General features: G+C 45.8%; 4 protein-coding genes across 4 annotated transcripts; 2 read left to right on the top strand and 2 right to left on the bottom strand.

Moving 5' to 3' along the window:
• The first annotated feature begins 700 nt into the window (after positions 1-700).
• On the top strand, positions 701-2,956 carry LOC134222997 (uncharacterized protein K02A2.6-like). The gene has a single exon (XM_062702137.1). The coding sequence runs from the start codon at positions 701-703 to the stop codon at positions 2,954-2,956; it is 2,256 nt and encodes a 751-aa protein (XP_062558121.1).
• Positions 2,957-7,049: 4,093 nt separating this feature from the next.
• LOC134226863 (probable cGMP 3',5'-cyclic phosphodiesterase subunit delta) lies at positions 7,050-8,653 on the bottom strand. Its single transcript, XM_062707913.1, has 3 exons — positions 8,491-8,653; positions 8,243-8,429; positions 7,050-7,931 (listed from the first exon to the last, which is right to left on the bottom strand). The coding sequence occupies exons 1-3, from the start codon at positions 8,541-8,543 to the stop codon at positions 7,716-7,718; spliced, it is 456 nt and encodes a 151-aa protein (XP_062563897.1). The 5' UTR covers positions 8,544-8,653; the 3' UTR covers positions 7,050-7,715.
• On the bottom strand, positions 8,568-15,076 carry LOC134226861 (uncharacterized). The gene is made up of 2 exons (XM_062707911.1): positions 14,179-15,076; positions 8,568-8,688 (listed from the first exon to the last, which is right to left on the bottom strand). The coding sequence occupies exon 1, from the start codon at positions 15,029-15,031 to the stop codon at positions 14,444-14,446; it is 588 nt and encodes a 195-aa protein (XP_062563895.1). The 5' UTR covers positions 15,032-15,076; the 3' UTR covers positions 8,568-8,688; positions 14,179-14,443.
• On the top strand, positions 9,007-9,913 carry LOC134226862 (signal peptidase complex subunit 2). Its single transcript, XM_062707912.1, has 2 exons — positions 9,007-9,166; positions 9,287-9,913. Exons 1-2 carry the CDS (start codon positions 9,119-9,121, stop codon positions 9,821-9,823), a joined length of 585 nt encoding a protein of 194 aa, XP_062563896.1. The 5' UTR covers positions 9,007-9,118; the 3' UTR covers positions 9,824-9,913.
• Positions 15,077-16,377: the final 1,301 nt, after the last annotated feature.

Below are 16,377 nucleotides of genomic sequence, written 5' to 3'. Positions count from 1 at the left end.
TCCAAAAAGACCTTATGAGAGAACGTTCTCTTCTAGTTCGGGACCAGTCGCAAAGAAGAAAGCCACACAGTTTGCTAAGAAGATACATGCAATCGAGCATGAAATTGAAGAAGAGCAATTTGAACTTGTTGAAATGGTATCTTCCGGCAATGATGCAGATGAGCTGATATGGGCGAAAGTTGGCGGGGTGTTGATTGAAATGCAAATTGACTCGGGCGTACAATCTAACATTATCGATGATCGTACATGGGAATCTATGAGAAGAAATGGAGTTGCCGTAATCGGTGACATACGTAGTTCGGATCGGAGGTATATATATTATTTTATTTATGTCGTTTGGTTGAAATCCAGCGTGGAATGAAATTCATTTTTTACATGTATAGGTTCAAGGCTTATGCTCAAGCTGATTGCTTGGAGGTAATCACTATGTTTGATGCAGAAATCGTCATTTCGGATGGACAAAAACATCTTAAATCTGTATCACGGTTTTATGTAGTGAAAACGGACCTCAACCTCTCCTAGGGAAGCAAACAGCTAAACAATTGGGAGTATTAGTTGTTGGGTTGCCTAGCATGCGTGAATCCGTTCACCAAGTGGGGCGTGTCGATCGTTCCCTTGCGTTCGTGGTGTGAAGATACACATTCCCATAGACAAGTCCATTAAACCGGTTGCTCAGCGTCTTCGTTGGTTACCGCTTCCCATGCTACGCAAAGTAGACGAGAAGCTTGATGATTTGCTGTCCAAAGAGATAATTGAGAAGGTATCAGAACCAAGCCAATGGGTGTCTCCAATGGTCATAGTGGTCAAAGACAGTGGGGACATTAGGTTGTGCATCGATATGCGGCAACTTAACAAAGCAATACTTCGTGAAACACATCCTTTACCCACGATCGAAGAGATACGGTGGAAAATTAACGGTGCCAAATATTTCTCTCGGCTCGACATCAAGGATGCTTTTCACCAACTCCAGCTCGATGATGACAGCAAAAGTCTGACCACCTTCATTACACATCGGGGGCTTTTCCGGTATAAACGCCTAGTCTTTGGAATTTCATGTGCTCCTGAAATGTTTCAGAAGGTTCTCGAGCATATTTTGGCGGATTGTGAAAATACGATTAACTTTATTGACGACATTATTGTAGCAGGTGAGTCCGAAGTTGAGCACGACTTGGCCCTTCAGAAGGTTCTGAAGAAACTCAGGGATTATGATATACTGTTAAACCAGTCTAAATGCGCCTTCAAACTAACTGAAATAGAATTTGTTGGTCAACGATTCAATCAAAATGGAATGATACCATCGCAAAGGAAAATTGAAGCCATACAAAGTTTTCGTCCACCGAAAAGCTGCGAAGAGGTCCGCAGTTTTCTAGGTCTCGTGAATTATGTGGGATCCTTTATTCCGAACCTTGCGACCATTTCATTTCCCCTTCGCGAGCTAACAAAGAATAGTGCCTCCTTCATCTGGGAATCAGATCAAGAACGAGCTTTTCAGGATCTCATTCGTCTAGTCGGTAACATTGAAACGCTGGCTCACTTCGACCCTCAGCTAAAAACTAGAGTTGTTGCGGATGCATCTCCAGTAGGGTTAGGAGCGGTTCTTTTGCAGTTTCACGAAGCTCTACCTAAGGTTGTTGCATATGCCAGTAAAAGCCTCACGGCCACGGAATGTCGATACGCGCAGACCGAGAAGGAAGCTTTGGCGTTGGTGTGGGCTGTGGAGCGTTTCCAAATTTATCTATTCGGAATTCGCTTCGAGCTTGAAACCGACCACAAACCCCTTGAAGCGATTTTCACTCCAACGTCGTCCCCATGCTTGCGGATCGAACGATGGGTTTTGAGGCTACAAGCGTTTTCCTACGATATTGTATATCGAAAAGGAAAGTCAAATATCGCAGACCCATTGTCGCGGCTATCACGTCCAGCAGAAATCGAAGAGTTTGATCCAGATTCCGATATTTATATCAGGAATGTTATAGAACATGCAGCTGTTGATATAGAGGAAGTTGAGGTAGCCTCTGCTAATGATCCAGAATTGATAGCATTGAGAGAATGTTTGGGAAAGGGAGTATGGAATTATGCAAATGATATTTTGAAACCTTTCCATGCTTTCCGGAGCGAATTAGGGACAGTTGGAGATTTGATTGTCAGAGGTAGCAAACTAGCTATACCTAAAGACCTCAGGCAAACATTGCTAGAACTCGGTCATGAGGGGCGGACGAAAATGCAGCAGCGGCTAAGATGCACTTGTTGGTGGCCGGGAATGGATGAGTCGATCATTCGAATGGTGGAGAGTTGTGCAGGATGTCGGCTGGTAAGCCAACCAGATAGACCAGAACCTATGATGCGGAGGGCTATGCCTGACAAGCCGTGGGTGGACGTGGCAATCGACTTTCTTGGGCCACTACCGTCGGGGGATTATTTACTGGTTATCATCGATTATTTCAGCCGGTATAAGGAAATCGAAATACTCAGGAGAATAACCGCAAATGAAACCGCCGATAAACTGGAAAGAATATTTGTGAGGCTCGGTTATCCGAGAACCATTACTCTCGATAATGGACGGCAATTCGTGAGTACGTTCTTCGATCATTATTGCAAACAGCGTGGAATAGTGCTCAACAAGACCACCCCGTATTGGCCGCAGGAAAATGGCCTTGTAGAACGGCAAAATCGGTCGCTCGTGAAGAGGTTGAAAATAAGTCAAGCGCTAAACAGCGATTGGAAGGCTGATGTGGGTGCATACCTCTCAATGTACTACGCCACACCTCACAGCACTACGGGAAAAACTCCTACTGAACTAATGTTCGGTCGTACCATCCGAACCAAAATACCATCACTACAAGATGTCAGCACAACATCGCTGCCGTTATCGGACTACAGAGATAGAGATCTACAGATGAAAGAGAAGGGAAGATTGGAGAGGATGAACGACGAAAGGCCAAACCGTCTGTGGTAACTGCAGGTGATAGAGTGTTGATAAAAATGTGCTTCCAGGAAACAAACTCACCACAGCGTTCAGTCCCGCCATTATGACGGTTATTGATAAGCAAGGACCAAGAGTAACTGTGCAATGCGAAGAATCTAGAAAGGTATACGACCGGAATTCCAGCCATCTAAAAAAGATTAGCGATGCGAATGAAGAGATCGTCTTGAACAGGACTGCAGGAAATGCGCAGGCTGCTGAGCCGAAGGAACCCTTTATGGAACACAACGATACGAGTATCCCGGAGTCGAGAGACGAAGGTAATGCGAACCAATCATCTTCACTGGAACCCATGGTCGTGGGTATCCAAGCTAATCGGCCGAAACGTGTGATTAAACGGCCAAGCCGATTTGAGCAGTGAGTGTATGTTGTTATGTAATGTTATGCTTTCACGAACTAGTATTTTAAATATTTTATTGTAACTTTCTATTCTTAATATTTAAAACGAAGGAGATGTGGTGATAGGTCTGTGTGCGAGCTATGCTAAAGCTGGGATTGATTTATAAAGCAGACACTACTCAGAAGCGGTCGTGCTTGGTGCGTTTCATTTACCACAAACATCATTGTAATCAGTGACGGGAAATGTCATATCGATGTCATGGGACTAACTTGCTAATAACTTTTCTCACAAGTCATTTACAATTATGTTTTCCATATAAACATGTAGCCCTCAAATGACCCGAAAACTTTTTCTAATAGGTAATTTCTCTAAATATGATATTGGCGGCGTGAGAGCCGAATTAGTGTCAGATGACATTAATGTCATGACATTCCGTGACATTTTTTTAATCTCGCTCTCATGGCTCACACTTTGTATTTAGAACAATGATCTGTTCGACAAAGTTTTAGGACCCTTTAAGTACTATCTACATGTAAGGGCCACGTGCCACAGCCTGATATGTGTAAGGACATAAACGGGAACCTTCTTACGAACGAGCGTGAGGTGATCCAAAGGTGGCGGCAGCACTACGAAGAGCACCTGAATGGCGATGTGGCAGACGAAGATGGCGGTATGGTGATGGACCTGGGAGAACGCGCGCAGGACATAATTCTACCGGCTCCGGATCTCCAGGAAATCCAGGAGGAGATTGGCCGGCTGAAGAACAACAAAGCCCCTGGGGTTGACCAACTACCAGGAGAGCTATTTAACCACGGTGGTGAGGCACTGGCTAGAGCGCTACACTGGGTCATTACCAAGATTTGGGAGGATGAAGTTTTGCCGCAGGAGTGGATGGAAGGTGTCGTGTGTCCCATCTACAAAAAGGGCGATAAGCTGGATTGTAGCAACTACCGCGCAATCACATTGCTGAACGCTGCCTACAAGGTACTCTCCCAAATTTTATGCCGTCGACTAGCACCAACTGCAAGGGAGTTCGTGGGGCAGTACCAGGCGGGTTTTATGGGCGAACGCTCCACCACGGACCAGGTGTTCGCCATTCGCCAAGTACTGCAGAAATGCCGCGAATACAACGTGCCCACACATCATCTATTCATCGACTTCAAAGCCGCATATGATACAATCGATCGGGACCAGCTATGGCAGCTAATGCACGAACACGGTTTTTCGGATAAACTTGCACGATTGATCAAAGCGACGATGGATCGGGTGATGTGCGTAGTTCGAGTTTCAGGGGCATTCTCGAGTCCCTTCGAAACCCGCAGAGGGTTACGGCAAGGTGATGGTCTTTCGTGTTTGCTATTCAACATCGCTTTGGAAGGGATAATACGAAGAGCAGGGATTAACACGAGTGGTACGATTTTCACGAAGTCCGTCCAGTTATTTGGTTTCGCCGACGACATTGATATCATGGCACGTAACTTTGAGAGGATGGAGGAAGCCTACATCAGACTGAAAAGCGAAGCTAAGCGGATTGGACTAGTCATCAACACGTCGAAGACGAAGTACATGATAGGAAGAGGCTCAAGAGTGGTCAATGTGAGCCACCCACCACGAGTTTGTATCGGTGGTGACGAAATCGAGGTGGTTGAAGAATTCGTGTACTTGGGCTCACTGGTGACCGCCGATAACGATACCAGCAGAGAAATTCGGAGACGCATAGTGGCTGGAAATCGTACGTACTTTGGACTCCGCAAGACGCTCCGATCGAATAGAGTTCGCCGCCGTATCAAACTGACTATCTACAAAACGCTTATAAGACCGGTAGTTCTCTACGGACACGAGACCTGGACGATGCTCGTGGAGGACCAACGCACACTGGGAGTTTTCGAAAGGAAAGTGTTGCGTACCATCTATGGTGGGTTGCAGATGGCGGACGGTACGTGGAGGAGGCGAATGAACCACGAGTTGCATCAGCTGTTGGGAGAACCATCCATCGTTCACACCGCGAAAATCGGAAGACTGCGGTGGGCCGGGCACGTAGCCAGAATGTCGGACAGTAATCCGGTGAAAATGGTTCTCGACAACGATCCGACGGGAACAAGAAGGCGAGGTGCACAGCGGGCAAGGTGGATCGATCAGGTGGAGGACGACTTGCGGACCCTCCGCAGACTGCGTGGTTGGCGACGTGTAGCCATGGACCGAGCCGAATGGAGAAGACTCTTATATACCGCACAGGCCACTTCGGCCTTAGTCTGAATAAATAATAAATAATAAGTGCTACATGTTAATAAAAAAATCCGAACTGTAAATGACTTTTGGAAAAAGTTATAACGAAATTAGTAATAGCAATGCCATGACATTTTTTTGAATAGGTATTTCGGACATTAACCAGTTTTTTAACATTGCCACGAAGGTTTACAAATTGTCTCTAAATTGAATCAGATTGACTTGCATTGCCTGTAACTGCAAGTTCAGCGAGTTAAGTTTGTCAACGATGTCTACTATAGTTAAGCGAGACATTTCTGCCATCCCTTTTCATTGAGGTTGGCAAGCAAATCATTCCTTTCCTAACTTTTCTAGAAAAATTTAATTCCACCCCCAATTAAAAAACGCGGTTCAAAACATTGCCTTTTGATAACCGTTGTACGACAAAGTAGAAAAGAAGGACCACGTGATCTGCATTTCTCTGCAGAGTTCTTTCGACAAACGGGTGATGAGAGTTTTAGCTTTCATACAGTTCACGATTCTTACATTTATTAAACTCAGTCCAAAATTTAACTAAGTTTTTTTTTTATATTTGCCCTACGTTTCAACACAGTCGATCCATAATCAGAAAAGTTCGCGATGTTTTAAGCTCACGATTCTCCCGTACAGTCGATTCAGTAAAGTTCGATTTTTTTATTCTTATCTTAAATCCTGATTTTATCCCAAGCATTGCTGGTGCACCATCCGAGAGCAGCACAAGTCAGACTAGAAAAGTTTACATCAACTTTTTTGTGACTAATTCTGGTTACATATCAGTTGCAGTAACATATGTGAAATATTTGTGCTACTAGGGTCAGTACAAACTCACCCAACTTTTTCCTACTGAAAGTCACCAGATTGTTTTAAAAATGTAAGTATTGTAGCTATGATGTAGTCACTTTTGGTTGGAGTTTTCAAATCATTACAGAAAAACAATTTTCTTTCAAATTTCCTGATTTTAAGTAAAACTAATAGATTGATACACAAAAAATAATATAATAATATAAAAACAAAAATGAGTCCATAATAGATAAATCACAAAACGTGTACTTTGCTAAGGTTCCTTGCCCCCCTTTGGTACAGTCTCGCGGCCCCCCAGGGAGTCGCGGACTACTGGTTGGGAAACACTGGATTAGCTTGTCAATCAGCTAAATAATGTCTCTTCTGTGATACAATCTCCTTTTTGTTACTAAAGACACACTTGTGATACAAGTACCATGATTATATACCCTAGTACATATTGTACCATGGTTTTACACGTTGTACCAGCATGGTACAAGGTGACACACTAGTGGTACAACTTGTACCATGGTACGAATACCACCAGTGTGTCATTAGTATTAGCGAAACATTCTGGTGAGTGGTTTCCTGGGGGAATGTTATAGAATTGGACTAAACATGAAAAGTAATCGTTGGTTGGTTGAGTGAACGTGAAAAGTGGAAGTAAAATTATTTCGGATACTTAGTTTAGAATATTTCCGATTATTTTACAATTTGAATATTGAAACTATATTTCAAACTACGGTCTGACTTATAAACAAAATATTGTATACATTCATAAAAATAAGCATAGGTCGTAAATGTAAAATTGCCAGAACAGCAATATTTCAAATTAGAATGCACTAAAAGTTATTTAATTTAAACGGTTCAGTTCTTATAATAAATGCATTTTTGCTTTAGATTAGTCTAAAGTGAATCATAATATGTACTACTGTTGCATGTGCAGTAGGGTGCAGTTAACGTATTTCAACCACTATCAGCTCTCCGAACGTCTTTAATCTCTATGCTGTTGAAATATGCGATTTTCTGTTAGAACCATTTTGTTAGAACAATATTTGGTGTTTTAAAAAAACTTCAGTTTAGCTTAATATTAGCACTTATTAGAGTTTGAGGTAAATGCAAGTACATAGGGCCAAAGTTTGTTTCAAAAATGGTAATTCAAGTTTGATTTTTTCGATAATGAACAAACCACACTCTAATCATGTGTAGACTATAAGCTCTTGAGGCAAAACGGAATTGCGCCATAGCGATTTATAAACAATTTCATTTTGTGTTAAAATTACCTCCCTGGATATTCTGGCAGCGACCAGCTCAAACGTTCGCACAGAAATAGGCGCTCGACTAGACAAAAAACTTAACCGGTAATACTTAGATGTAGTACAATCTGACGACCGACTTGCTGATGAGTGTTTCGCCATCAAAAAAGCTAGTTTCGATTGTTACATTGCCGTTCAATACCTTCGCCGGCATCATCTGCGATTCTGGAGCAGCCTCGATCGTCGATTGCCATGTATTCGTCGTATTGGGACTGACCCAGCCCATCTCGAAGAACCATTCCTCCATGATGCGACCTTTGAAAAGAACCTGCGGAGTACAAGAATATAAGTTAGTAATAAACGTTATTATGATGAACATGTCGAAAAAATCGATGGTCTACAATTTGTTTCACACGAAAAACAAACACCCTACCAGCCCTGGGATTACCTTTCGACCTTGGTAATGTGCGTGTTTACCCTCAACATAAATTGATAACTGATAATACTCTTTTCGTCAATTGAATTTGCTTTTAACTTGCTCTAATTGAGACACAATTGAACATCCTTTCGTGACCACATTAATTATAATCGTTCGTTTACAGTTCTCGTCCACCCACAACCCACTTCTGATCGACTCACCTTTTGATCCAACCGAAAATTTTCCATCGATTCCACGGTACTAAAATTGATTTCCCTAGAGACGGCTCTCAAGTCCAGAATCTTGATCGGCACCCGCGCTTCGTGTTCCACTTCCGGACACGAAAAGTCCTTGTTCTCTTGCCAGATTATCTTACCGGTGTCGGCATCCCGCAAGATAAGCCAATTTCTGTGTTACAGAGAGGAAAGTAGTAAATTCAGTAAATTGCAGCGACTATCGAAACACTTACATTTGAAAACCATCGCGAATCTTTTCACTCCGGGCCACGTCGTCCGTTCCCATTTCGCTTTCTATGCTCTAAATAATTTTTGTGAGTTTCGTGGTAGAAAATCCAACGAAGATGTCCAAAGCCGTCGAGAACACGCAATGTTATAAACAAACACTGACGGACGATGATGTTTTAATGCGGGTTTCCGAAATCATTGATCTGGATCGTGTTCGGTAAAATAAATTTTTGACGTTTCATTTTCGATTTCATCCCTGCATCAAGCACTAATGATGTTATTTGCGATAGTGGTGCTCAAAATTCAACTTCTTTTAGAAGCAAGATTGTAATATTTTGGTTAAAACTGAATACTACAACCTGTTTAAAAATTGATTAATGTCAAGACTAATGTAAAACAATTTAATAGAATGATTTTTTTTATTTAAATAGTTTCCAATCCATAAAATCACCATTATTTGATCTTTACCTATCTATTAAATTTGCATCGATCTTTTCGTTCATCTGACATCCCTAAAACGGTTGCATCGATTTCGCGTCGCGTTGTCAAATCACAAAAGATCTTCACGCTTAGCTGGTGCATTTGCTGCGAATTTCAATTTAAAATTGATAATTCAAGCTATTTCGTCTGGAAATGACTTCTAAATCGAAGCGTGGCGACAGTTCAGGCAAAGACGATGAGGTAACTATCAAGCATTCATATATCCTGTATTTCGAAGCACTTTTTGTGTTGGACGACGCTCCACATCCAAAATCGACACGTCAGAGCAAAACATTTCTAACCATTTACTTTCCCCGACAGCCGGTCAAAATCAATAAATGGGACGGAACCGCCGTTAAGCACGCTTTGGACGATTCCGTGAAAACCGCCCTCATGAACCGGACCAACATGAAGGAACACCATGCCATCATCGACGGGCGGCTGCTGATCTGCGCCCTGGCCGTGGCCACTGCCCTCGTTGCCCTTGGGTACGACTACCAGTATTCCTTCCCCACGTCCAAGCCCGTGCTGATCGTGTGCGTTTGTTTCTACTTCTTCCTGATGGGGGTGCTCACCATCTACACCACGTACGTGGAGAAGGGCATTTTCGCCGTCGGTAACCAGAAGGATGACAAGGGCAACCAGAAGCGCTGGCAGGCCAGTTCCGACATGAAGAAGTACGACGACAAGTACGAGCTGACGATTCAGTTGCGCGATGCGCGGGGAGTGCGGGAGGCCACTGTTGTCAAGTCCGTGGCCAACTTCATCGACACCAATGGGTCCGTACTGGACGATTTGGTGGCGAATGAGCTGAGCCGTATCGTAAATTCGTTAAATTCCGAGAAAAAAGATAAATAGGTTGCTCAGTGGTTAATAAGGTCTATAAAGACCCCGAGTACGGATGTTTGCATGAGTGATTAAAAAATAATGATCTTGGATAAAATTGAACATGAATCTCGACTCATCTAAAGCGTTTTATATCCGAACGTCTTTATATTGCATTTTCACCTGTAGGACTTCATTGCATGGGGGTGCGTCCCATGTAACTCCTTCTGCTTCCACGATACGATCATCTCGTCGACAGATTTGATGTCGCAATTCAGCTGATAGTCCTCCTGCGCCAGATGCAGGGCACTGAATTCGTGGTCAGCTTCACACACAGCGCGATAGATTTCGTGGCGGTTCTGGCTTTCCACGAAGTATCTTCGCAACTGCTGGATCTGGGAAACACATGGTGTTTGTATATCGGTGACGCCTCTTCCTCCTACTGTACGTGGCACGGTGACTCTCTCAATGGACGATTTTGGATGACGCATGCGATGCTTAGTGAACGCCACTCGTACTGCTCGTTCTAACGCCTCCAAGTCAGTCTTGGTCCACTTCACCACCCCGAAACTGTATGTCAACAAGGGCACAGCAAACATGTTTATCGCCTTCACCTTGTTGCCGGCCGACAAGAGGTTCTTCAAAATACCGTTGACACGATGCAAGAACTTTTCCTGCAGCTGTTTCTTGATCGCCGTATGGCGAATTCCTTTCAGTTGCAGGAAACCTAGGAACTTGTACGTTTCGCCTTCAACCATGCTTCGAATCTCCTCCTGTTCGTTGACGCGGAAACTGTCGGCATCCACCAGGTGACCCCGGTGTAGATGTATGGATCGACATTTATCGATACCAAACTCCATCCGGATGTCGTTGCGGAATACCGTTACAAGCAGCAGAAATTGGTGCAGCTTCTCCACAGGTTCCGCAAACAGCTTCAAGTCGTCCATAAAGAAGGTGTGGGTAATGTTTGTACTCCTTTCCCCACTCTTCAAATGATAGCCATAGTTGTGTTGGTTGAGTGCTCTGCTAAGAGGGTTCATGGCAAGGCAAAACCATAGAGGACTAAAGGTATCGCCTTGGAATATGCCCCTCCTGATGCTGAGAGTCCTGGACCGTAACACCTTTTCTCCGTCGGTAAAGTGTAGGGATGTGCTCCACATCCCCATAGCGTGCTGCATTAGCCTGATGACGTTACCGTCTATCTTATACAACTGCAGTACCTTAAGAAGGTACGAGTGAGGTACTGAGTCGTATGCCTTTTTATAGTCGATATACGCCATGCTCAGGTTTCTTTGCTTGTGGGTGGCCTGCCCAAGAACGACTGCATCAATGATGACCTGATCCTTGCAGCCTGGTGTGTTACGTCGTTATTGGTCTGTACTTGGCTGGGTTCAAAGTGTTCCGATCCTTCGGTAGAAGATAAGTGACACCCCTAGTGATGAATTCCGGTAGCTGCTCGGGGTTATCTAGTACCGTGTTGAAGCATTCCGCCATCCGCCCGTGGACCGCTGTGAGTTTTTTTACCAGAAATTATGCACAAAATCGGGTCCTGGTGCAGCCCAATTCCTGGTATACCGGGTAGCCTCACGTATGTCTTGGGCGGTCACGTTGATAGCGGTCATGTCTCCAATTCCACCACTTTTTAGTGGAATGCCTTCACTTGTCATAAGACGAGTTAATACAATCCCATTGAATTCCACCACTTAATTGTATCTTGACAGATACGTATTTCGACCTCAACAGTAAGGCCGTCTTCAGTGTCTCGTACTTGACTCGACATAGTCGAGACACTGAAGACGGCCTTACTGTTGAGGTCGAAATACGTATCTGTCAAGATACAATTAAGTGGTGGAATTCAATGGGATTGTATTAACTCGTCTTATGACAAGTGAACTGGTTAAGGATGCTTACTGTACTCGTCAACCGATAGGAGTACTGCAACTTGGGTATCCGGTGTCAGGACATGGGATCTGTCCCACGGAACTGTGTAACTGCTGTGCCCATATGATTAGCTAGTTCGTCCTTCAATTGCTGTCGTTGCGGCTGGTGCAATCGAATCGCGACGGTTACTTGCGATTGATGCATCCAACCCAACAGAACTCCTTCTCGACGTATTGCTCGAACTTGCCTCCTTCTCCTCTCCTAGTTCCCTCTGCACTTCCCACTTGATGTACAGTACGTCTTCTGGAGTCAGCATATTATGTGACATAATAGCTCTCTGACGCGTGTACAACTTGTTCTGGTCAAGATGGGGTGCAAACCGAGGGAACCTCTCATTGAACATCTCCAGCATCGCCGGTCTGCCGGACATATCCGTCTCCATCCTGGTGCAAACTTAGTAACAACGGATCATGTACTGATTCATCTCCCTTATCCACATGATCCGTTGCCGTCGGCGGCCCGCTAACTTGAGTGATTGACGTCGATCAACCACAGCAACAACAGCAGGTGCAGCATTGCCTTGGTGATTTCTTCTGCTGCCGTTTCTGTTTTGCCTTGTCAGCACGGGCTGACCCGATGACTACAGGGTCGCTGTTGCACCTCTCCTTCCTCTAGCCGCTGGCCGCTCGCTCTGTCCCCCGTTCCAGGACCAGCTCCAGTAGGGGCTCCCTCCTCGGGCAATCGCATGGGTGGTATTCTTCTTGAGGGTATTCTTATTATTATTATTGATTTTATGTTTTTACTTAATTTTTAAAATATAATGTATCATGACGACCTTCAGGAGGCGCTAGTGTGTTTGTAAAATTTGATAACCTAACTACTATGTACACTAATATTTACAATAAAAATTTGATAACCTAGATTGGAACTAGCGCCCTAATTAGAGCCTGATCCGAATGCAAGCAACGGACCCTAAACTTTTCTTTACACTCACCAAAGCGTTCATGTAAGGTTTTTATTCCGGCCAGACGGTGGACCTCGGATGTTCTTGTCCTGGGAGGGATGTTGAGGATCATCCTCAGGAATTTGTTTTGGACCCGTTGAAGTTTGAGGTGGTGGGTTTTAGCGCAGCTCTCCCAGACTGGCATGCCATATTCGATCACAGGGAGGATGATTTGCTTGTAGACAGCAAGCTTATTTTTCAGGGACAATGACGACCGGCGGTTGATCAAAGGGTACAGTAGTTTCAACAAAACGTTACATTTGGTCACCGTTTTGTCAACCTGTTGCCGGAAAATAAGCTAGCTGTCGAGGGTCAAGCCAAGGTAGTCGGCCTCATTGGCCCATTCCACAGTCGTGCCATTGAGGATGATTCTACAGTCCCCAGGAGGAACATGTTTAGGAGATTTGGAGTGGGGAAAATGATGACCTGGGTTTTCGCCGCGTTGATACAGATCTTCCAGCTGGTGAGGTACTCTGTCAGGGCATCCTCGTTGGAGTTTTGCCACTAGCGCTCTGATCACTCTACCGTTGTAGACGATGGAGGTGTCATCTGCGAACAGAGACAGAATGCCGCCTTCAGGAGGTTCTGGCATGTCGGAGGTGAACAGATTGAAAAGCAGCGGCCCGAGGATACTGCCCTGGGGGACGCCTGCGACGATGTTGTGCGATGTGTGCGACGTTGGTAACTCGAGTCAGTTAGTGTACAGTTGACCGACCGCGTCGGAAACCAAACTGTTTCTCGAGCAAGATGTTGAGATTTTCGGCAGACTCAAGTAACCGGTGATGAATAGCTTTTTCGAATAGCTTGGATAAGCCTGAGAGAAGGCTGATGGGACGATAACTTCTGGGGGAGGAAGGATCCTTCCCAGGCTTCCGGATGGGGATGACTTTCGCTGACTTCCAGGACGATGGGAAGTAGCTGAGCCGGAGACACTGATTAAAGATCTGCGAGAGGTGCTCAAAAAACGGAGCACTCATGTGTTTGAGCTCGAGATTCAGGATGCTATCGAAGCCTGGGGCCTTCATGTTTTTCGATGATTTGATATAGGCCGTCAATTCACCAGCTCCGAGAAGTCGTTGGGAATCAAATGGATGTTGTTAGCATGCTCGTTGACGGCTGCTTCGTGTGGACTGAAGATGTTCTGCCCAAGATTGTGTGAGCTGACGAAGTGACGACCTATTTCAGCGACCTTCTCTGCAGGAGTTATCAAGCGATCCTTAGAGCCATTATTGTCTAGTGGGATCAAAGGTGGAATGGGCCGAGGCTTGGATTTCAGTATTTTGGTCATTTTCCAGAACGGCTTAGCATAATCTGGGAGAATGCGGATCATATTTGAGAAATCGTTATTTTTGAGGTCCACCATTCTGGCCTGGATAATTTTTGTGATTCGATTGCAGCGTGTCTTAAGTTCAGACAGTCCAGTACGCTGGAACTGCCTGCGAGTGACATTCCGCAATCGAATCAAATCTTTGGTGAGTGTATCGATGTTTAAGGAGTTGCTTACCTGCCGAGCCGTCGGTACATGTTGCTCCCGGGCCGCCGTGATCGCCTCCTCGATAGCGCAAAGCTGGCGGTCGATACTTTCCGGCGTCTCCGGACGCACCTCGTAATCGACGGTGTTATCGACGCACTGCTGGAACCGCTGCCAGTTCACTCGATGGTAGTTTCGCCGTAACTGCTGGTGCCGATTGACCGAGGAGCCCAGTTCCGCCACCACCGGATAGTGATCCGAACTGAGCTCCTGGTAGACGACCGGCTGCGAGACGTGGTCACTCAGGTTTGTTATGTAGAGGTCGAGGGTTGCGTGGACACCGGACCGACTCAGCCGAGTGGGGGAATCCGGGCTCAAGATCGTGTAGTGCCCTTCCTACAAGTCGTTGCTCCAGATGATGCCGTTTCGATTGCCGTGACTGTTGCCCCAGGCTTGATGTTTGGCATTGAGGTCGCCGGCAATGATAAACTGACCTTGCCTCCGCGTAAGCTTGACGATGTCCCTCCAAAGGGCAGCCGATGATCCATCGCCGGCTTTGGCTTGCGTTGGACAGTACGCCGCGATGAGCGCGATTGTGCCGACCGAAGTGGTGATTTCGACACCGATGGCCTCGATGACACTGAGCTGGAAGCAGACGACAGTTGATGTTGTAGCGAAGAGCGATGGCCACACCGCCTCCCCTGGTCGGCCGGTCGAGTCGCACGATGCGGAAGTCCTGGATGTTGACGTTCACCTCCGCTTTTAGGTGCGTTTCGGTGATGAACGCCACGTCTATTTCCTTCTCCTCAAGGAAATCCTTCAGCTCAATTATTTTGCTCTTTAGCGAGCAAGCGTTCCAGTTGACCAGGCCCACACTAGCAGCCATTTTCAATGATGAACATGCCAAGAGTGAAGACCTGGTTGAAACGGGTTTTGCAGCCGCGCAGCCGAGTGGCGAGCTGCGCGAAGATCGGCATCAGTTGCTCCGGAGTGTACAGCGGGACAGATTCTTCCGGTGGGACGGCTTCGTTCTTCGACTGCCGACGGAACCCAGGAGGAGGGATTGGGGGCCATTCGCTGGTGGCTGGTGCCGACGATGCTGGAGCTTAGACCGATGCAGCTGCCGGCAGCTGCCGGCAGCTGCCAGCAGCTCGGCTCACTTTGGGCAGCCCGATGTTTGTCGCCACAGTTGGCGCACTTGAGATCGGCCACCTCCATTTTGTCGCACTTGTCAGTCGGATGGAGTTCGCCACATTTGTTGCAGCGTGGCTGCATCCGGCAGTTTCTGGTGCCGTGCCGCAAATTGAAGCATTTGGTGCATTGCGTGACATCGCGGTGCAGTGGCCAATATCGCTCCCAGTCAACGACGGTGTAATTTATAACGCCAACCAGCTTCAGGTCCTTCCAGGTAGTGGAGCCGTGCTCCAGATGGATCAGGTAAAGCTGGTCGCGATATCTTCTCACCTTGTCGTGACGAGCGATCTTGTGCACGGCTACTGACTTCAGTCCGTAACTTTCAAGCTCTGTTTGGAGCTCTTCCTCCTTCGTATCGCGGAGTCCTCGCAGCAAACCCTTGAGCAGTTTCGTGTCGGGATGATCATAAGTGTAGTACTCATACTTGTGGACCTTGAGGAACTCCACGACGGACTAATGGTGGTCCTTGTTTGCCAGGCATCATTTTCACGCCCTCGCTACAGAGCCGAAAAGTACATTTCAACCCCTTAGCGATTAGCTGGCGAATTTTTGGGCGTAAATCCGGTGGATCGTCTTTCACAAACACGGGCGGGCACTTCTCCTTCCGCTCCGGTTGCACCTGCGGTATACTCTCCCTTAGTGCGATATGCTACAATCCGTTACCTCATGGCGCTAGCAGTGAAGAACAATTTTGATATCGACCAAATGGATGCCGTCACCGCTTTCCTGTAAGGGGAGCTGAAGGGCGAAGAAATCTACATGGTACAGCCGCAGGAGATCGATCAGCAAAAAGGCAAGGTATGTAGATTAGAGAAAGCGCCTTATGGCTTGAAGCAATCGAGCAGAGTGTGGAATGCTCAATTGGATGACATTCTTCGAAATTTCGGCCTAAATCGTTCATCAGTATAGATATTTGTTTGTACTGGATAATTACTGGGGAGAAGATAATATTTGTAACAATTTACGTCGATGATTTTTTGATTTTCACCAACAACCAGAATCTGAAACAAAAATTAAAGGCATTTTTTAGTAAGCATT

Source organism: Armigeres subalbatus, chromosome 3 (genome assembly GCF_024139115.2).
Source record: "Armigeres subalbatus isolate Guangzhou_Male chromosome 3, GZ_Asu_2, whole genome shotgun sequence".
Taxonomy (NCBI): domain Eukaryota; kingdom Metazoa; phylum Arthropoda; class Insecta; order Diptera; family Culicidae; genus Armigeres; species Armigeres subalbatus.
Note: the sequence above shows the minus strand (reverse complement) of the source record. Positions and strands in the feature narration are given on the sequence as shown.